Source organism: Semicossyphus pulcher, unplaced genomic scaffold (genome assembly GCF_022749685.1).
Source record: "Semicossyphus pulcher isolate SPU_LCO1_2020_fin unplaced genomic scaffold, fSemPul1.0.p SCAF_3, whole genome shotgun sequence".
Classification (NCBI taxonomy): Eukaryota; Metazoa; Chordata; class Actinopteri; order Labriformes; family Labridae; genus Semicossyphus; species Semicossyphus pulcher.
The window spans coordinates 27,703,818-27,721,117 of record NW_027211704.1 but is presented as its reverse complement, the minus strand read 5'-3'; the positions used below and the strand labels follow the sequence as shown (position 1 = coordinate 27,721,117).

The window sequence follows — 17,300 nt, the reverse complement described above, 5'->3', positions numbered from 1 at the left end:
CGTCTTTTGAATTTGCAGCATTAGGAGGTCATATTTACTGAAATCAAAAGCTATTTCAATCAAAAACATCTTAACAGGTCAAGTTACATTTTAACACAGGACCCCTTATTTGATAGCAGCTTCATAATTCTTGCATCCATTGACCTCAAAACATGACTCCGCCACCTCCTTGCTGACGTCGCAGCCTTGTTGGGACATGATGGCCGTCCACCAACCATCCACTACTCCATCCATCTGGACCATCCAGGGTTGCACGGCACTCATCAGTGAACAAGACTGTTTGAAAATTAGTCTTCATGTATTTCTGGGCCCACTGCAGCCGTTTCTGCTTGTGAGCATTGTTTAGGGGTGGCCGAATAGAAGGTTTACGCATAACTGCAAGCCTCTGGAGGATCCTACACCTTGATGTTCGTGGGACTCCAGAGGCACCAGCAGCTTCGAATGTCTGTTTGCTACTTTGTAATGGCATTTTAGCAGCTGCTCTCTTAATCCGATGTTTTTGTCTGGCAGAAACCTTCCTCATTGTGCCTTTATCTGCACGAACCCATGTGTGCTCTGAATCAGCCACAAATCTCTTAACAGTACGATGATCACGCTTAAATATTCGTGAAATATCTAAGGTTTTCATACCTTGTCCAAGGCATTGACCTATTTCACGCTTTTCGGCAGCAGAGAGATCCTTTTTCTTTCCCATATTGCTTGGAAATGGTCGTCTGCTTAATAATGTGGAACGCCCTTCTTAAGTAGTTTTTCCTTAATTGGGCTCACCTGGCAAACTAATTATCACAGGTGTCTGAGATTGATTTCAGTGATCCAAAGAGCCCTGCGACACAATACCATCCATGAGTTTAATTGAAAAACAAAAAATGTAATCTTTATGACACTTAAATACAATTTGCGTAATAATTTGGAACGCGGTGTAAATTTAAGATACGATTTCACCTATCAATAGTGGGGGAATTCACAATAACAGACCTCCAGAATCTCAATCCAGGATCACTAAGGCCTGAATTTACGATCATACCCCGAGTTAAACAAGCCAAGGCTCTCCTTCTCGTCTTTCCCATCTCTTTACTCCTTGAAAGCTATGTTTTTATCATTGGTTACATAATGGTTTAGACGAGTTTTCACATTTGGATATTTCTTCCATACGAGTGTATGGCATAAAACCTGCACCTTTACAATTTTCTTTATTAATGTAGCCATAATACATGTGTTTGGTCTGGTCTGTTTCATCTTTATCAGATACCCCAGTGGTTTCCCACTAGATGGAGTTCAATTCAAAGAAACCAGAGTAAGTGACAGCTCAGGAGCTCTGAGCATATCACAGCAGAATCCTTCACCATCCACTGAGAACTTACTGCCTCTCTATCCATGTTTTAACTCTTTATATCATATTATAAAAGGATGCAACACAACAACCTTTGAGCATTTTGGTAATTTAAAATTGCTCAATGATCATGACTGGAGCTCAATAGTAAGGTTTTATATAGTAAAGAGAGCATAAGGAATGGCTGTTGTGGGACTGACCCTGCAGTGGTACACCATTCACCCTCCATGTTATAATTGGCTGAGGAGTCCCACTGGCCAAGCACTTGATGAGCACGTCTGAGCCGATCATGCGAAGCTGACTCTCAGGCTCAGACACCCACTCTGGAGGCTCTGGAAAGACACAGTCGGCATTGTATTATCAAACTGATGAGTGTCGTTACAAGGAATACATGAAATATGTACAGAAGGTGGACAGAATTACACAGTTATATATATACATATATATCTATGTATATATATATATATAAAGAAATATGTATAGTAAAATGTTGGGACACACCTTCTCATTCAATGGTTTTTATTTATTTTATTTATTTTAATTATTTTCTACATTGTAGATAAATACCAAAGACATCAAAACTATGACATGACATAAATAATTATGCGGTAAACAAAAAAAGTGTAAACAAAGTAAAATTTGTTTGATATTTTAGTCTCTTCAAAGTAGCCACCTTTTCCTTTGATGACAGCTTTGCAAACTCTTGGCATTCTCTCAACCAACTTCATGAGGTAGTCACCTGGAATGCTTTTCCAACAGTCTTGAAGGAGTTCCCATATATGCGGAGCACTCGTTGGCTGCTTTTCCTTTACTCTGCGGTCCAACTCATTCCAAACCATCTCAATTGGGTTCAGGTCATCTGATACAGCACTAGATCACTCTACTTCTTGGTCAAATAACCCTTACACAGCCTGGAGGTGTGTTTTGGGTCAATGTCCTGTTGAAAAAGAAATGATGGTCCCACTAAGCGCAAACCAGATGGGATGCCACACTTTACACTGACCAGCAACATTTAGTGTCCCGCCAATCTGCTCCCACAAATGTGCTTTTCAGTCTCTGTCTAGCTCTGGGTAGACATAAATGGCCAAAACAAGTTGCTCCTCCATGTTTGGTGGTAACCAGGGTGACGAGTGGCGCCCCTTTGGATTGGTTGCCTGAAAAAAGTGACGAAGGCGACACCAGCGCCTTTCTTAAAAGATGCTGGGTGCAGCGCTTTTTCTCTAGGCGGCCGCGTACACCCTGTCCTCACTGGAAACAATTGAAAAAAGACACTGGCGCTCAGAAAAAGGCGCTATGTGGACATGGGCCTAAGTGTAAATCGCCAACAGTGTCACCAGCAAAGCCACCATCACATCTCCTCATCCATGCTTCACAGTGGGAACCACACATGCAGATACCATCCGTTCACCTTCTCTGCGTCTCACAAAGACACGGCGCTTGGTGTCAAAAATCTCAGATTTGGACTCATCAGACCAAAGTACAGATTTCCACTGGTTTAATGTCCAGTCCTTGTGTTTCTTGGTCCAAGCAATTCTCTTCTTCTTGTTGGTCTTCCTCAGTAGTGGTTTCTTTGCAGCAATTCGACCTCAAAGGCCTGATACACACATCTCCTCTGAACAGTTGATGTTGAAATGTGTCTGCTACTTGACCTCTGTGAAGAATTTATTTGGGCTCCAATCTGAGGTGCCGTTAATTGGCAATTTCTGAGGCTGGTAACTGCAATGAACTTATCCTCTGCAGCAGACGTAACTCTTGGTCTTCCTTTCCTGGGGTGGTCCTCATGAGAGCTAGTTTCATCGTATCGTTTGATGGTTTTTGCGACTGCAATTAATGACACATTCAAAGTTCTTGAGATTTTCGAGACTGACTGATCCTCATGTCTTAATGTAATGATGGACTGTCGCTCACTGTCTTTACTTAGTTGAGCGGTTCTTGCCACAATATGGATTACTACAGTAGTCGAACAGGATTATTTACCGTATGCCAACACTACCTCTGCACAATACAACTGATGGTCTCAAACACACTTAGAAGGCAAAAGTTCCAGTAATTAACTTTTGACAAGGCACACCTGTTAATTGAAAACCATTCCAGGTGACTACCACATGAAGTTGGTTGACAGAATGCCAAGAGTTTGCAAAGCTGCCATCAAAGCAAACATCATCATCATCGTCAACATTTACATAACATCCTCCTTAACCGCTACATAAACATACAATGTACTCTAAACATACTAAATGGTGGACAGTGAAGTATTTAAGTTTACGATTTCTTTTGAGTGAGTATCTTTTCTGCTACGTTCTACTTCTAGTCCACGTCATATGGAAATATTGTGTTCTTTATTAAGAGAAAAAAAATGTTTATACCAAAACTTGTTAAATTGTAAAAGAATACACTGCTGTGTAGTTCGATTTCAAATGTCAGTGAGTTGTTTGCAGCTCTACCAAAGACATTTAACTAGCCAGTCAGAAGAAAGAAGTTCATCATATGAGCTTTCAGATTTATGTTGCCTTCCTATCCTTAGGTTGGGAACCATTACACTATAGGACCTGCTAGTTTATACTGTAAAACACAAACTCTCTCTCCTTAGGCAAGCAACGGAAGTAAAAAAAATCTGCTTACACCATCATGCATTAGTGTTAACAATCTTATACTTCCACAATAATCTATCAGTGAGATGGGCCATTTCTATTTAGAAATAGTACTTCCTGAATTTCTTGACTAATAATATTTTTACATTGTTGTATTAATACTTGTATGTCATGAATGCACCTGAGTACTTTTGTCATCATAATGGAGTATTTTTACATTTCATTTGAATATGCTTCTTTAAAAAATGTAAAGGGTTATTCTGTTAAACCAATGACATCTATTAAATGATTGCAAATAACTAAGAAGGCACTGTAAGTTCACAGCATGCTGCATTACCTTCTACTGTCACTGTGAAGTAATGAACAGCTTCTCCATGTGTGTTCTTTGCCTTGCACATGTACTTCCCGCTGTCCTCTGGTTCAACTCTCTGTACCATCAGCAATTTCCCATGATTCTCCAGTTTTGCTTTAACAGGGAGTTTATAACCAATCTTCACCCATTCAACCTGTGGAGTTGGACTAACAGAAAGGGAAGAAAGAGTTAGATATGTTCTATGCATGATAGAAGATGACAATGTGAAAATGTGATAACATTTTTCAATAAATAGAGAAAAGGGCAAACTAAACAGTGTTTAAAGCAAATCTGCTTTACATCTACATCACTTTTAAAAAGACTTTTGGTTAGTTTTCAGACAAAAAGTCAGTGTCAGAAACTCAAGTGATTAATAGGTAGTATTACTCACAATCCCTCAGCAATACACTCCAGTTTTAAATCCTCCCCTTTGACATGGTGTACCTCTGATCTGACACCAGAGGGCGTCAGAAGAGAAGGTCTCCTCTCAGGGATGGCATTAGCTAAGGAGGAACAGCAAAACATTAGACAGTATTATTCATATGTGTACCAATATGCATACATATGCAAACACCCGCCTTGTGCACACAACTGTTTATGGATAAAGCAAAAACATAAGGGTGTTTTACTCTAAAAAAACTTACCAGTTTCTGCACTAATGTCACTTTTTTCTGAAATGGAGGTGGATGAGACAAAACAAAAACCATGAACATGACAATTGCATGGAAACACATGACAAACATAAGCAAAATCAATATAATAACATCAAACCAAGGGGATGCACATAAAGAAAAAGAAGCTTTGGACGTGTAGCAATGAATATGACAAACGTATAACAAATGACACCTACTTGTCTTGACAACGACAGACATCGCGGTCTTCTGAACAATGGTTCTTATTCTCGGGAAGGCAGCGAAGCAGCAGTAGTCTCTCCTGCTGTCCTTCTCCACCGCATGAGAGAAGTAAAGGTCTCCATTCAAGCCCATTGACACCCTCTCATCCTGTTCTATGTGCTGAAGGCCTAAGCACAGAAACACAGTTATTTCATGTACATGTAATTTGTCCTAAATTAATAGAATTCAGACTCAACCCATATTTTAATCATCACATTCAATTTTGTTTTAAAACCTGAAAGATTTTGCTTCTTAATAAAACTAAATGTAACATATCATGGGTGAGAACAACAGATGAAAATGTGTGTTTAGAAAAGAAAAATGCACTTTTAATAAAGTGCTTTCACTTACTGATAGTCATCCAGTAAATCTGCAGGGGAGGTATCCCTTTAGGTGGGTCACATTTTAAAGTAAAAGGCTGGCCTTCCTCCACCACAACAGGATCGAGTGTCTCTTTAGGAAACTTTGGAACATCTAGAAGAGAGACCAAACAAACAGTGGTTAGTGAAGTCAGATATGAGTGAATTCATAATTAAAATCATTATTCAGTACTACTCCTCTCCAGAAGATGGCAGTATCACCATTCTTGAATTCAGTGGAAGGCATATTTGTGTTGACTGAGCTCAGTATCATTCAGTAGATTCTAGGGGTTTTTTTTTGGTTCTAGGCCTGCAGGAACAAAACAGACTATTCTGTGTGGCTCGTCACTGAGTGGTTGAAACCTAGCCAAATATAGTCAAAGTCCCTTTGTATTGAATTTTCTTTGAGAATTTATGTAATGAGCTTGTGAGCAAAATGAAAAATGTAGCAAAGGAAATGATGGAGAGGCCACATGCAGTTGATGCTTTCTCAGATACAGAGGTACAGATAAGTTGCTGCAAGGGGTGGGGTGCTCAGGAGCCCCAATGACTTTCTGCCACATCCAATACAATGAACAGCTCACAATGGAGGTGCAGTCATTACACAGAATTGCTGCCCCTGAATCACATTGAAAGCACTGTAACAGAGCACCACACACACACGCACACACACGCACACACTTGCAGATATATGTTACTCACGGGGCACAATGAACTCTATCTCCTTCGATATAGCAGTCCCCAGTTTGTTTGAGGCGTAACAGCGATAGGTTCCCTGGTACTCTGTAAGGTTCCCATTGTTGGGTATCACAAAGGTCCCAGAATTCTCCTCTTTCATCAGCCGGGGGTCTAGAGAGGGGTCGAATTCCTGGCCATACTTCGTCCATCTGAATCTACATAAAGAAAGCCAGTGTTAAAATGTCCGTTAGCTAAGACTGCAGCATGCTCATTTTCCAAAGGTCCAAATCAAAGCACCCAAATGCAACATGTTGATGTGAAACTGTTGTGGTGGTTGTTTGGTGTGTGTCTGGCTGCTAACAATCCTCACATCCTTCTATCTGAAGATATGCATAGCTTGGTACTCACTCTGGCTCGGGATTCCCTTTGGCTTCACACATCATGGGGAAGCTCTCGTCAAAAGGGAAGGCGATGAGAGAGCTGGGCGACTGAGCTGTGATGGTGGGCAGCTGCTCAACTGGGCAACAAACAAACAAGCATGACAGTGTGTGAAACAACACAGGCCTCATTATTCAGTATCTTATGTTCAACATGATACTAAGTCAGTGGTTCCCAACCTGTTAGACCTGTGACCAAACAAAGCCTTGTCTACCTGTGACCCTTTTGTTTGGCCTAGAGAGAACATACAATTGAGCGGTTTAACACCAGAGTATTTCTACTACCAGTATTGTTTAATTTTTTAGAATTTTAAGAAGCCGGAATTAGGATTTTATAAGAAAAAACTGAAAAAAAGAAGAAAAAAATTACATAATTTAGACAGATTAAAATGGGTTTTCCTGTTGATCATTTTGGGACTACTTATAATAATCATTTTGGGGATATTAGGCAGGTCTTGATCCTCAGATTGGGAACCACTGTACTAAGATGTCTGGGATGGTATGTATCTAAAAGTAGAGTTCTATCCCAAAACATTATTTGATATAAATACTGACATTAAGTTTACTCATACTAACTAAAACATTTGTTTTTAAAATGACAATCTCGAAGATTTCATTTTCGTTCTCTACGGTTGGTTCCCTTTGTTAAGGTTGTGACTCTTGATTTTCCTCGCTGATTGTAGCTTTACTTTTTAGACCGTCTGCCTTCATGTTAGCGTCAAATTTGGTTCTTTTTCTTTGGATTTTCACTTATTTTTGAAGTTTATCTGTAGTCATCAATCTTTTCTTTGTTTGTTCAGCCATAGTACATTACCATTTACTCACAACATTTACAGAAATCGGAAATTCCAGTCCATAATTCTACTATACACTGCAAATGCAAAGGCTTTGGTCAGTGGGCCATAGGCTCAATCACCATTGTGTTAACTCATTCGGCGATAGATAGTGACTTAATCGTGACATTTATTTTCATGGAAATCTTCAAAATTATTACTTTAAGTTGATGGTTTGACTTATTATCAGTATTCTATTAGATTTGTTTTATTTTGGCATAAAACTCTCTCATTTGATCTTGAATGACTTCATGATGACAGAGTTGAGATGCATATGGAAAAAACACAACAGGCTGAGTATTAATAGTACTGTGTGACCAAATGTAAAAGGAAAATGAGGAAATGCCATGAGCCCTAGAGACAAGACTACTACTAGTATTATGCTTTCATGAGAGATGACATATGAGATTCAGATCCAACACATATGGCTGTAGTAAAGCTGCTGCTTTGCTGAACAGTGAGCCAGGAGATTAACACAAGAAAGCCGAGACTGTCACTAATACCAGCTACAGTATGTCAGAGTGAACTTACTGTTTACATGACCTAAAACTACAAAATCCATGGAAGCCAGGGGAAAATAAACAAAACAAAAAACAGTCAGCACTTTGGGAATTATCCCTTCATGTCACAAGCATTCTCTAAGTAAACCCTTTTAAACACACGAGAGTAATGCAAAACAGAAAACTGAATTATAAAGATATTCTGACATCAGGAGACCAAAATGTTTTTGCCTTTTCAGAAAACCTGTTTGAACAGTTTTTATCAAGCCCTTAAGAGACTTTTCTGAATAATTTAGAGGTTTGATATGTGTTTCCAAGGAAACAGGGATACACGCAGATCCAAGACAAAAGAAACAAGAATTCTGATACAAACAAGATAATTGCTGCAAATGTATTCTATTCACACAATGCTTGATGATTTTAACAGTCTCTATGGTGTGATTTATTCACTTCTAAATTATTCAACCCTTTCTGTCTGACAAAAGCACTTCAAGTTAAACCCAGTACAAGGTCCTTGTAGGTGAGCGTTAACATTTGTATGACTTTTCTGTCCTTTTTGCTTCATAAATGCTTTGCTCATTATTGTGTACTATTGCAGTTAAGTGTATATCATGTCAATTCAGCCTATTCATACTATTTTTTTGACATTGTAAAACATCAAAGAGCCCAACAGGAAACATCTGATCTTTTATCATTACCTACTAACATTTTCTTATTCCAAGTTAATTCAACTTAAACTATGTCATTTTTCATATTTTGCGTAGCAATTTCTAAACATGAGGTTGTCTAATTTTAAGTCTTAACTTGAAATGATGACAGACTTTTCAAACATGTACAATTTAACATCAAAAACTCTCCAGGCACTTATTTTGTTCCTCTTGCATACATGGTGAAAATTTGTTGCAAGTCATTGTTTTGTTTTGTTTTATTTTGAAAGGGACTTATTTTCTTTGATACAATGAAAACTGCTGGCAGTGTGTCGGAGTAGTTAAGAAAACATGTTGTTTTTTTTGCCATTTGATTGAGCAGTCCCTTTACAGTAACTCTAGCAGTCACTGAAACAATGTGTAACCTCCTACACAGAACAATTAAGCACTCACCCTCCAGTGGGATGTCGATGGCTGTAGTGGAATGGAAGGCACAAAAACAGGTGATCAAGCACACCACGGGGACAGATCCACGGCTCCTCTGCAACCTCATGGTTTCACAGTAACTTTTGGATGTCCACAGGAAATGAGTGTTCTCTCCTTCGTTCTCAGTTCATTTCTCTGGTGCACCAAAGATGCAGTACCTGTGAAAACAGCACAGACGGAGAAGGCCCCATGAATCCATCCATGCGTAGGCAGACAGAAAGGCAAACCCCAAACACAACAAATCCCCCGTGACTGGGAGCCTGACTGCTCCCTGCTCAGCCAGGCATAACCAGGCACACCGCACATTTTCATTTGCATCAACAGGGACTCTGGTAGTTCAATTTTTGCTGTGACAAAGAAATATTCACATTAAAGCTCCTATCATCCCCTTCCCCTGGGACTGAAATTGTTTTGTATTTTGAAGTCTGTGGAAGTGTGTAGTGAGAGTGTATTTTTAATGCGACCATGAAAATAAATAAACAGAGAAGGAGCCTGTGGATTTATTAATGCATAGCAGATGTTCAGCATTACTGGAAGAAAGGGCATTTATTCCTAATTGATGCAAAGACTGAAATCAAAACTACCATCAAATTTTAGATAATATTCAGCCCATTTAATCTCAATGTTTTGATCTGTGCCTGTATGTTTCTGATAACAATGTCTGAAAAAGATTAACAATGCAGCAACACATTTATCTATTATTGCAGAAAATGCTGCCTGAGGGGTGTTTGGCATAAATAGCATACATAGTAAGCACGCAGAGACAGTAAGCTGTCTGCACTCCCACATTGACAGGCTGCAGAGTACAGAGCACTGGATGATTTTCCAGCCAACAGACCAGAGTCTGGACCATAAAAAGCACATGTTCGGTCCAGAGTGCAGGATAAGGAGGACCAAAAAGAGCAATGTAACGGAACTACCGTGTCTGTAGCAGTGTTCTGTAAATGCTCTGGGTTGTCAGTTAATTAGTTTTCCCTGTGTTGGCTGTGACCCAGCTCAGCAGGTCATGCTGGAGTAATTAGCTGAATAGCTAAGAAAGAAACATTTAGAACATTTTAGAGAAAAGTTAAATCCTCACATTGTTGGTCTACAGAGAGCTGTGCAGTGTTCATGAAAAACAGAACTGGTTTAACATGCAGGGGGCACCACACTGATAAAGTCCAGTAGTTGCAAATAATGTATCAGCGCTGATAAGGCATCAATCGCTGCAAAAGGAGGCATGCGTTATTAAGCAGCAGCAACCAAGACAAGAGCTCCATGATAGATAGTGAATACTAAATCAGCTGTGCAATTAGAAAAGAGCTTTCTGTTCAGAATAGTGTTTGACCAACTTTTGTATCTTCCTGCTGGCTTAACAAATTCAACAGGAAACACTGATGTCAAAATCCTGTTGACCAGATGTAATTGAATAAGAAAACTTCATTTATTTAGTCCCTGTATTTTTTTAGAAGAACCTGTAATCTGAACTTTGCAACCGAGCCTCGTATACAGTAAATGGAATAAACTCTGACTGTGACTCATTACTGACCTTTCTGACCCAACTTGTGACCCCTGCCCCACCCACCTACTGCATTGCCAACGAGGTTCGAGACTCTGAGTGTGCTATATCTATTATACATCAGCCCCACTCAATCACAATTGACTTTATTTCCAACTGAAGATTTGTGTCTCAGAGCTAAAAGCCAAACGTAAAAGTGCCTGAGGCATTCCTTTGTTTCAGTCCTTCCCAGACATGATGATTTATGTTGCTTAATGCAGATTAAAATCAAAAGATAAGGCTGTGCTAATTGGGCTGTGCTTTGTTGGTAAGATTGGACTGGTTAAGATGAGGAGAGTGAGGTTACAATCCCCAGAAGAAAATTTGTTCTCATTGTCCTATTGTGCTGGCCAAAATCCTTCACCAGCTCATGTTCAAACTTTGCTTGATCATCTGTCTCATGATTTAATTTGTTGTCCCTCATTAAACTTTTATTGAGAGCTTGGCCATCTGGTTCAGGGAGGACCGCACTCAGGGCTTCACTGCTGCAAGTGGTGGTGTGTACATTGTAGTCATAGGTATGGTGCCTATTGGGCCTATATGGTGCACACAAGAGGGGCCCTCCTAAGCTTGCCTGATTTACAGACCGCAGGTTTTTCCTAATCTCCGCCCCTTTCAACAGCGATCACACCAGCCTGAGATTGATGTTGCTGGCAGGAGGTTAAAAGCTGCTCACTGTGGGAAGGCCAATATGAACCCTAACCTTACTTAGCCAAGGCTCGGGGGGGACAGAAGCCCTGTAGTGGAAGGGGCAGAGAGAGAAATTAAGCCATCTCGGCCCGCACTCAAAAACTCCTGATTGTGACAGATGTGGAGAACTCTCTGACAACTTTCTCATTTTCAACAAAACAATGTCACTTTTTTAACAGACTACATTGATTACAAATGCATTGGAACCTAACTGTTACCACTATCATTACAACTGCTACACAATCACAGTCACAGTAAAAACTGGTGTCGAGGGTAGCATTGGTGGGGATAACGATGCAGTTAGAGTATTTCTACATACATGTTTAACTTTACGCCAAAGCTTTTGACTAGTTATGGACAGTGGGGTGCCTGAGACATACTTTAAGATCCTGAAAGGAAAACAACGTGGTGAAATCAACTTCTCACTATAGGCTAGATGATAAAACAATCAAAAAGTGAACAGCCTATCACGCAGCAAAGATAGCAACAACAGCCAGCTGAATTACACACACACATCCCACTGCAAAGCATTGTTTGAACTGCTGGTGAAAAAAAACGGCTGTCATCTGTAAAAGACAAAAAAAGAGTGAAACTAAGGGGAACAAAAGCGACGATGAAAATGTTCTCCAATTATCCTAAGACAAAGAGGAAATGGCAGCTTAAAACAGCTTTTAACCTGAACAGCTTGTATATATGTATACATAAAAAACCCCCACAACAACAAGTTGCTTCCAAGCGCATTCTTCACACTTGTGGATGTGTTGTTAAGTAAGTAAAGGGGTGGAGTCCAAGCACAACCATTCAAGTTCACTACAGTAGGACTTGAGCTGGCACCATCTGCTTCCTTCTCACCCAAAGAAAACAGGCAGAGAAGTGTGGGCCAACCGTAGTTTAATGTGCAAGCCTGTAATAGGATTAAGCAGATCCTCGTCTTGTCAGGCTGGATTAAAAAATTCTCTCTTTGCTAAAGACCTGAGATGGGAAGACAGCAGGTCCACACTCCCCTCTCACAGTCCTGATAAAGCCTACACACTGATTCCCATTTGATCATTCTAGAACAATTACAGCGGCCGAGCTGATTACCACTAAGCTGCAATTGACTCGCTTTGCTTTTGATGTGTGTAATGAGTGCGGGTTTTTTTTTCGGTTTTTCTTTTGTTCTTTTTGTCCAATCAATTGCTCATTTACTTTGAAAATCTGACAATATGATATATACAATATTTTCCCCTTTAGCAATGATTTGTGCAATACAGTATTCCACAACAAGCTTTTCCATGCAATTTATTTATTATTGAAATACTGATCGCACGAAAAAAAGAAACAAGATGCTTAATGAGATAAGGACGAGGGAGCTAATTTGCTGGATAATATGTTTGTCGAATTGAGATTTGGCTTGATTTTACAGCAATTTAGAAAGCATGGCAGTTCAATTATCACACCATTACTGTTTCAGGGGTCTGTAGCTTTAGCAGGGTGAGGGGACTGAAGACTGGAGCTGGGCAGAAGAGAGACAGGAGGAGGACAAGGAGAGGCTCTCAGGTGTGGAAAAATAAGGCTCAGTCAGAGAAAGATATAGAGCTGCTGCACAGATTAACTGTGTGGCTTATGAACCTTGTGCTATGAACTAATGAAAGACGCCCCTCATGACCTCACAGGATCTCTCCTCACAAGAGAGAGAGAGTGGGATATAACACATAGTAGTTACCCTGCAGTTACCCTGCATACAGTGCTACAGGGGTTGGATGCCCTGGAACAAGTCAATGTATGATGTAGTTAGAGAACAAATAGCTTCACAGGTTTTCAACCACTGGATGGTTTTATTTTGTTATTGCTGTGCATTTTTCTAAAAGGTTTGCATTTGTCATGTCTAGAGAGCATGAGGGCCTTCAGAGCCTCCAATTGACTGCTCTTGTTTGTTGTTGTTTCTGAAACATTTGTTAATGGACATTCTACAGTAGTAGATAGAATAAAGAATAGTGTCCTTTAGATTATATCTTTTCTTTTTTATGGTGCTTATTATGATGAGGTAAGATAAATAAAAAATGTTGGTGCACTAAACAGGCCACTTTTGTTTTATGAGCTTGGAAGAAAAGTCAGGATGGTTTATTTCTTGACTATTTTGACTGCAATCTGTGTGTCTACTTTGGTTACTGGTCTCTTTTTGCTCAATGATGGTGTCTTGTAAGCCTGTAGTGGGCTAGACATATCATTTATGCTAGATCTAATTAAAAAATCAAATCATAATTGAACCATTAAATGCTGAATTAAAATGCTTAAACCATAGATCTTCATGACATGACATAAACCATGCAAAATGTTTATAGTGTGTTGGCTAAAACAGATGCTGTCAGAGCCCTTACTTTGAACCTTCTAATATGTTTAAAGCAACAGAAAAGGTTGCAAAAAGTGCACCTGTCTGCATCACAGCTTACAGCTTTTTTCATTTTCCCTCTGATCTGTTCTCTTTGAAGTCCCACAGGAGTGGCCCTCGCCCAGGACAATAATCACATTAGTGTGTGATCCTCGCTGAGTAGCCGGCAGAGAGATGAATTCACAAGTTGGACTGCTGGGACTGGAATATTATTTTGTGAGAACTAACACAGCGTACTCCTCTCCACATTCATTCACTTCGTCTGACTGATGCTGGCAATTTCCCCAGACGAAAGTGTGCCACAGCGAGACATGATCGATGGCTCTTATATCCCAAATCCTCACCTCCATCAGACCCCAAAGCAATTTATTTCTGCCATGAACCAGAAATTTCCGATGTCCCTACAGCACGCACATAGCAGTAGCAAAACCACATTTTAAAAGGAATACATTTGCTGATTTATCCATTCTTTTAATCCCTGCAGGTGTTCAATATACAGACAGTCTAAATCATAATTTCAGCCTGTGAAATGAGAGGTTCTCTGCTGACTGTAATTCAGCCATTGTATTTCCTGTTCTGTGCTCGATTCCAGCATCTGGACAGTGTTTCTCTGGGTAAGCTGTTTGACTCAGCTGTCTGATATATTTATCACTTAATAGGGTCAAGCAGAGGTTGTGTTTGACAAATGGAATGGAATGAGCTAGAGACCAAACACTGGACATGTAAGATTTTATAATACAACAAGGCAGATTATTATGATATTTTAATCGCAGCAAATATTTTTATCTGTTGCCTGTAGCGTGGTGTAAATCTTAGAGATGAGACATGCTCTCAATTGTAACAACTTTAAGACTATTGTTTTGTGAGTAACTTCTAGAATCTAGTGGCAATGAGGTTGCATGCTATGGGGTTAAAAACATTAACACTGTGTTGCCAGTTTATTAGGTGCAACTAGCTCAAACTAATGCAGTTAAACATGACAGTCTTGCATTAAATCCTCCTTTAATGTAACATTGTAATGATTTTAGTTGTTTTCTCAATTGTACAGTCATTTTGCAATTGGTCGTAATGTTAAATTGTTTTGGATTATAGCTGTTTCAGTAATTTTGCCCACCCAATACAAATCAAAGAAAGTGGGCTATAACAGAAACAACTCAAATATTGTCACAATGAGAAGTGAAGGAAAAAACTTCCTTTTGTAATGTGCAGTTAGGTCTACCTAATAAACTGGCAGGTGTCTAGTTTGACAAAATTACCAAGCAACAGATCAGAGAAGTGATGAGAGACAAGAAGAGGCATTTGTGTGCTTTCTGTCAGTGTTTTCCTCTCCAAATAAAACTAATAAAATAAAACTAAAGCCATGTTGTAATGTAAAGCAGACAAGCTGTTTGTTCAATTAACTTTGAACAAACAGCTTGTCTGCTTTACATTACAACATGGCTATGAAACAAGTTTTATTGAAACCAATAAAAGCAAGATATGACTAAGATAAAAAATATCTCATAATAAAACTATTACATTTTTATACATCATTTGTTTTAGGAATGTTAAATGGACAATAAATGTTAAAACAACAAAGTGGATGTCAGCACTTGTAGGTCATTTTGAATGTCATCACCGTTTGATTTCAATTTGCTTTGGCAAGAAGCAGAATGTATAGACATGAATGTGACACAGCCTGTATTTGTTAGGGAATCTTATGATCCTAACATATTTCATTTTATCTTTAGTCCAATGTAAAAAGTAGTCTAGTTTAACAAAGTTAAGTTTAGGGCTTTTTGATGTTATATCTTTACTTTTTAACTTGTACATCTCCAATTACGCATTATAAATGTTCTCCACTGGATGTGTTATGCAGTAACCATTTAAATAATTATAAACTTTGCTTTTTCTGTGCCAAAAATTTGGATTTGGAAGTCACTGTTGACTAGTTTGTCATAGAGCTGATTTTGCCTTTTGGTTGTTCAAAACTAGGTGATGTAGTCTGATAGAAAGAAGAAAACATTTTGTAATTATTGTTAAAATAACTTTTTAATTGAAGTCAATTTCAATAAAAAAAACTATTATATAATGAAAGAAATGTAATGGCCCATCGTTCTGTTAATCATACAGGGCTCAGTTTCCACATTGGCTAATAACATATTTTTCAAAAGCAAGAAGAGAACCTAATAAAGTAATTGTAATTGTACTTTTCTAACAATGTGAATCAAGAGTCAAAGATTTAGAAACAAAATCTACTGAATGTCTCTTGCTTATTAAAAGACCAAAAGACTCTTTACCCAAATCTGCTGCAGCAGTTTTATATCCATCCCTAGATACTAAGGCATACTTACAAGAATTTTCTTCATTCTCAGCTCTGGTCCCCACGAGAGGAGCAACTATTCCATTCCAGGTAATAACATCCACAAGAAAAAGGAAACTGAGTTTGGTCAAATCAGCAGTAAAGTGGAGAGATCTGAGCGTGTTCTGTGTTGTGTCGTACAGGCTGGAGACAGTGAGGAACAGAGGCACTGTAGTCACATATGTTGCCAAAGCCTCTAGCTTGGCAAAGACGCTCATTAAGCCACTGACAATCATTCCAACAAAGCCCGATCTAGAGGCTATTCACCGGGTGTGTACAAAGGAGAGTGGAGGAATGCTGAAGGCTCAATGAAGAGTGTTTATTTGCAATGATCAATTGAAGAAAAAAAATGAACAGTATACAAGGGTGGAGCATGGATCATCTGCTGTGTTAAAGGCTGTTAATATTTGCTCCTCCTGCATCCAATTCTATAGAAATCAATAAATCTGTGCTCATTTTATTATTATGCATCTGGATTCAAGTGGACCTGAATGTTTCACGTCTCTGAACAAGCCATTCACTCAACAACTGCAAGGATGGACTTGAGTGGAAGCTGGGTGACACGTCAGGGGAAAGCTCAGTGCACAGAGAGTGCTGAGACTGTCGATAAGAGCCTTCCATCAGCCTAACAAAAAACCCTGCAGTCTCTCTCCCACGACACATGAGGGGGAAGGGAGGAAGCACCCTCAGTCTGGATGATGTATGGTGTGGACCCTCGTTTGAGACTTGGGTTTTAACAAGGAGAAAGGCAGAAAATGAAAGGGGGGAGGAGGGTCAGGCTTGAATTATGCTGATGTGGATCGTAACCGCAGTGAATGACCAACCCAAGGCATGGCTGTTTGAGGGAACTTGCAGCCACAAATAAGGTTACTATCACTGGGGCCTCACAAATGCTGACAATTGGGAAAAAGTGGAGGTGAGATTGTGGCAAATAATATTCAACTGATTAGAACCAATGATTGTATATATAGATGGATGCTCTTATTGTACAAAATTGATGCCAAAATAGCTCCCGTGATAGGCGCCGTCATCTTGCGATAGTGGCGTCATTTGAGCCAGAGGTGCACAGTAGAGATCAGCGGGTGGAACCGCTGTAGCCACTTCCGTTAACTAAAACACACATTTTTTATACACACATCATTTATTTGGTATGTATACAGATTTTAGAGTTTGACTCGTCCAATCTGTTAACATGGAGGAGGCAGGCTTTATGACCTATATTGCAGCCAGTCAGCAGGGAATCGAAATGTTTTGG

The 17,300-nt window shown here is 39.4% G+C and overlaps 1 protein-coding gene across 1 annotated transcript in view; it reads right to left on the bottom strand.

Moving 5' to 3' along the window:
• chl1b (cell adhesion molecule L1-like b) overlaps positions 1-17,300 on the bottom strand; it is a 63,706-nt gene that overhangs the window by 20,900 nt on the left and 25,506 nt on the right. The window contains exons 2-11 of the mRNA XM_069677940.1: positions 9,074-9,264; positions 8,005-8,022; positions 6,612-6,720; positions 6,228-6,418; positions 5,518-5,640; positions 5,124-5,294; positions 4,918-4,944; positions 4,665-4,776; positions 4,259-4,440; positions 1,531-1,662 (exon numbers count right to left, since the gene is read on the bottom strand). Of these exons, the coding sequence (XP_069534041.1) occupies positions 1,531-1,662; positions 4,259-4,440; positions 4,665-4,776; positions 4,918-4,944; positions 5,124-5,294; positions 5,518-5,640; positions 6,228-6,418; positions 6,612-6,720; positions 8,005-8,022; positions 9,074-9,173 (1,165 nt within the window). The 5' untranslated portion in view covers positions 9,174-9,264. The remainder of the gene's footprint in view (positions 1-1,530; positions 1,663-4,258; positions 4,441-4,664; positions 4,777-4,917; positions 4,945-5,123; positions 5,295-5,517; positions 5,641-6,227; positions 6,419-6,611; positions 6,721-8,004; positions 8,023-9,073; positions 9,265-17,300) is intronic.